The sequence below is a fragment of the Mus pahari genome, chromosome 19 (assembly GCF_900095145.1).
Source record: "Mus pahari chromosome 19, PAHARI_EIJ_v1.1, whole genome shotgun sequence".
In the NCBI taxonomy this organism is placed as follows: Eukaryota; Metazoa; Chordata; class Mammalia; order Rodentia; family Muridae; genus Mus; species Mus pahari.
Window position 1 is genome coordinate 1,633,647 of NC_034608.1, and position 2,988 is coordinate 1,636,634.

Below are 2,988 nucleotides of genomic sequence, written 5' to 3' on the forward strand. Positions count from 1 at the left end.
GACACACTTTATAGCTGGAATGGCCTTGAACTTGTAATCCTCCCCGCCCGTTGTTACCTCCCTCACTCCTCCGCCCTGTCTCTGATATTCCGCATCTTCCCATCTACTAGTGTATGTCAGACTTCTCTTTGTGTCTCCATCTCTGCATGCCTACTACTGGCTCTGTATCTCTCGCCATCCTTGCCTCCATCCTTTCAGGCATCCCTCTCTCCTGCAGCATCCCTCTCCTCCAGCATCCCTCCACCCATCCATACATCCCTCCACCTATCCCTGCATCTTCCCACCTCCTCCCCGTCCGTCCAGCTTCCAGGCCCGCCCCCTGCCACTCCCCCTCCCCCTCCGAAAGGGTTAACTGTGGGGAAGGGCCGGGAGTCCCCGGATGGTGATGTCAGCGTGCGGGAGAGAAAGGACGAGGTGGAGGGGGGAGGCGGAGAGGAGGAGGAGGCGGAGGAGAGAGGGCGCGTGGGGGGGCGGGGGGGATCTCGGCCTGCAGCATCCGCCGGCCCCACACTTCAGACCCCCCCTGCAGGGGGAGGCACAGGAAGGGGGGGCCGGCCAGGGACGGGCTGGGGAGGGGGGGCCGCGCAGCCCCCCCCCGCCATGCTGATTCCAGGGGCCTGACCCCCCCGGCAGCCCCCCCTCCCCCAGCTCTGCGGCCCACCGACTGGGGGGGCCAGCCCAGCCCCCTGGGGACCCCCGGAGAAGTGGGGAGCAACCGGGGGGGCCGGGACGGAGGTGTCGCCGGCCCCCACCGGAGGAACGGGGCGACGGGCCGCAGGGGGGGCGGCCGGGGGACCGGTCGGGCCGGGACCAAGGGCACCATGTCGTCCGGGTCCAAGGAAGGTGGCGGGGGCTCCCCCGCCTACCACCTCCCACACCCACACCCACACCCACCCCAGCACGCCCAATATGTGGGCCCCTATCGGCTGGAGAAGACGCTGGGCAAAGGACAGACAGGTGAGAACCTAAGCGGACACCTGGGGCGGGGGCGGGGTGCTGCAAGGGGCAGAGGGCGGGACCATGGATATTTAAAGGGCAGACCCCTGGGTCCCTCATAGAAAAGGGGCTTGGGTCCTGAGTTCCAAGTGCCCACGGTGTACGGAGTAGAGTCTGACGCTGGGGCCTCGAGATGGCAGGGGTCTGGGACTTCTGGGTCCGAGGGAGAAGTAGGGGTCTGGACTACTGTGGCTCAAATAACCCTACTGGGGCAGATATTGGAGGGGCTTCAGGAAGCTGTGGGAAATAGGCCCATTACGGGTGTGGGGCCCGGGCTAATTCTGCAAGCTGAGGCAGGCGGGTGCTGCAGTACAGCCGCAGGCAGGGTGGAGGTGCAGGCTGGGTGGAGGTGCATCCATCCCGAGAGAGGTTCCTATCCTGTCCCTCTTCTCACGCTCAAAAGCGGTCACTTGCGCTCCGGGCAGCAAGCTGGAGCCCTCGGGTGTGAGGTCGACTACATTCTCTCCATTCTGCAGTGTGGAAATAGAATGGAGAGGTGGACTGTAGAAAGCTCAGCTCCCAGCCATGAGTGGCCCTGGAAAGCAGAGCTGTCTTTGATGCTAAAGGCTGAGTGTGGCCACAACCACCTCCTTCTAGGCAGGGGGTCGAGGTGAACTGGGAGACGACCTCCAGGGTTCCAGGCTGTGGGTTCTGGGTCCCTATGAAACTGAGTTCCAGGCCTGAGATAGGAAAGGGAGGTCAGTCCTTTATATCCTGGTAGTAAGTGTGTGAGGCGTTGTTGACCTCAATTCTGGAACTATGGCAGGAGGAGGGGTCAGGTACCTGCACTGCTGGGTCTGAGGGAGGAGGGCTGGGGCCAAGACTATTGGGTCTGAGGAAGGAGGGATAAGATCTGGATTCCCGGGCCTGAGACGAGGGTACCTTGCATAGCTGAGCTCTGGACTCTGAGGAGTGGTCAGGGAATATGCATGCTTTTGACCACGACAGCTATTTTTTAAGAGTTAAAAAATAATAGTTGCAGGGTTGGGTTTTGGAAGGAGTTGAGGATGGGGAGGCTTGGGAAAGGTGAAAAATTGAGAGTGTATTTTGTGAGATTATAGGGCTTCTGAAATCTGAAAAGAAAGATGAAGTTGGGCAGACATACCAGAAGGCCAGAGAGTCAGGATGAAAGACCAGGAGAGGTTGGTGGAGGGGGTAGGCAGAGGGCAGACAACCAGAAGGACCAAAATTGGGCAGCGTGGATGGGAAAGAGCTGCGTTTTTAGGCATGGCAGCTGTTGGCTACCAGTTCAAATGCAGAAATTCGGGATAGAAGAAATGGGTAGCCAAGCCGGGGGTGGGGATGGGGATGTGTTGACAACTTAAGATCTAGGGTGAACTCCAGAACACCCCATATTTTAAATCCGATCTCCAGGTCTAGTTAAACTTGGAGTCCACTGCATCACGGGTCAGAAGGTCGCGGTCAAGATCGTGAACAGGGAGAAGCTGTCAGAATCGGTGCTGATGAAGGTGGGTGTTTGCGTGTGTGTGTGTGTGTGTGTGTGTGTGTGTGTGTGTGTGTGTGTGTGTGTATGTGTGTGTGTGCGTGTGTGTAGTGGGAGGGTCCTTTGGCACAGAAGGAAAGGCAGGAGGTCATGCTGACCCTTTCTCTTGTGTCCCTGGCCCCTCAGGTGGAGAGGGAAATCGCCATCCTGAAGCTCATTGAACACCCGCACGTGCTCAAGCTCCACGACGTCTACGAGAACAAGAAATATTTGTAGGTATTTATAGACGCCCGCGCCTCCGTCCTCCCTCTCCACGGTGTAGACACCGCTCCAGAGACAGGACGCAAGCTTCTGGGCTAGCGAGGTGACTCGATGGGTAGAGTGCTCCTTCTGGGCTAGCGAAGTGACTCGATGGGTAGAGTGCTCCTTCTGGGCTAGCGAAGTGACTCGATGGGTAGAGTGCTCCTTCTGGGCTAGCGATGTGACTCGATTGGTAGAGTGCTCCTTCTGGGCTAGCGATGTGACTCGATTGGTAGAGTGCTCCTTCT

The 2,988-nt window shown here is 59.0% G+C and overlaps 1 protein-coding gene across 1 annotated transcript in view; it reads left to right on the forward strand.

The window, feature by feature from the left end:
• The first annotated feature begins 377 nt into the window (after window positions 1-377).
• The window catches only part of Brsk1 (BR serine/threonine kinase 1), a 26,715-nt gene continuing 24,104 nt past the window's right edge, over window positions 378-2,988 (forward strand). Inside the window, exons 1-3 of the mRNA XM_021218971.2 lie at window positions 378-957; window positions 2,371-2,465; window positions 2,627-2,712. Coding sequence (XP_021074630.1) covers window positions 822-957; window positions 2,371-2,465; window positions 2,627-2,712 — 317 coding nt within the window. The 5' untranslated portion in view covers window positions 378-821. The remainder of the gene's footprint in view (window positions 958-2,370; window positions 2,466-2,626; window positions 2,713-2,988) is intronic.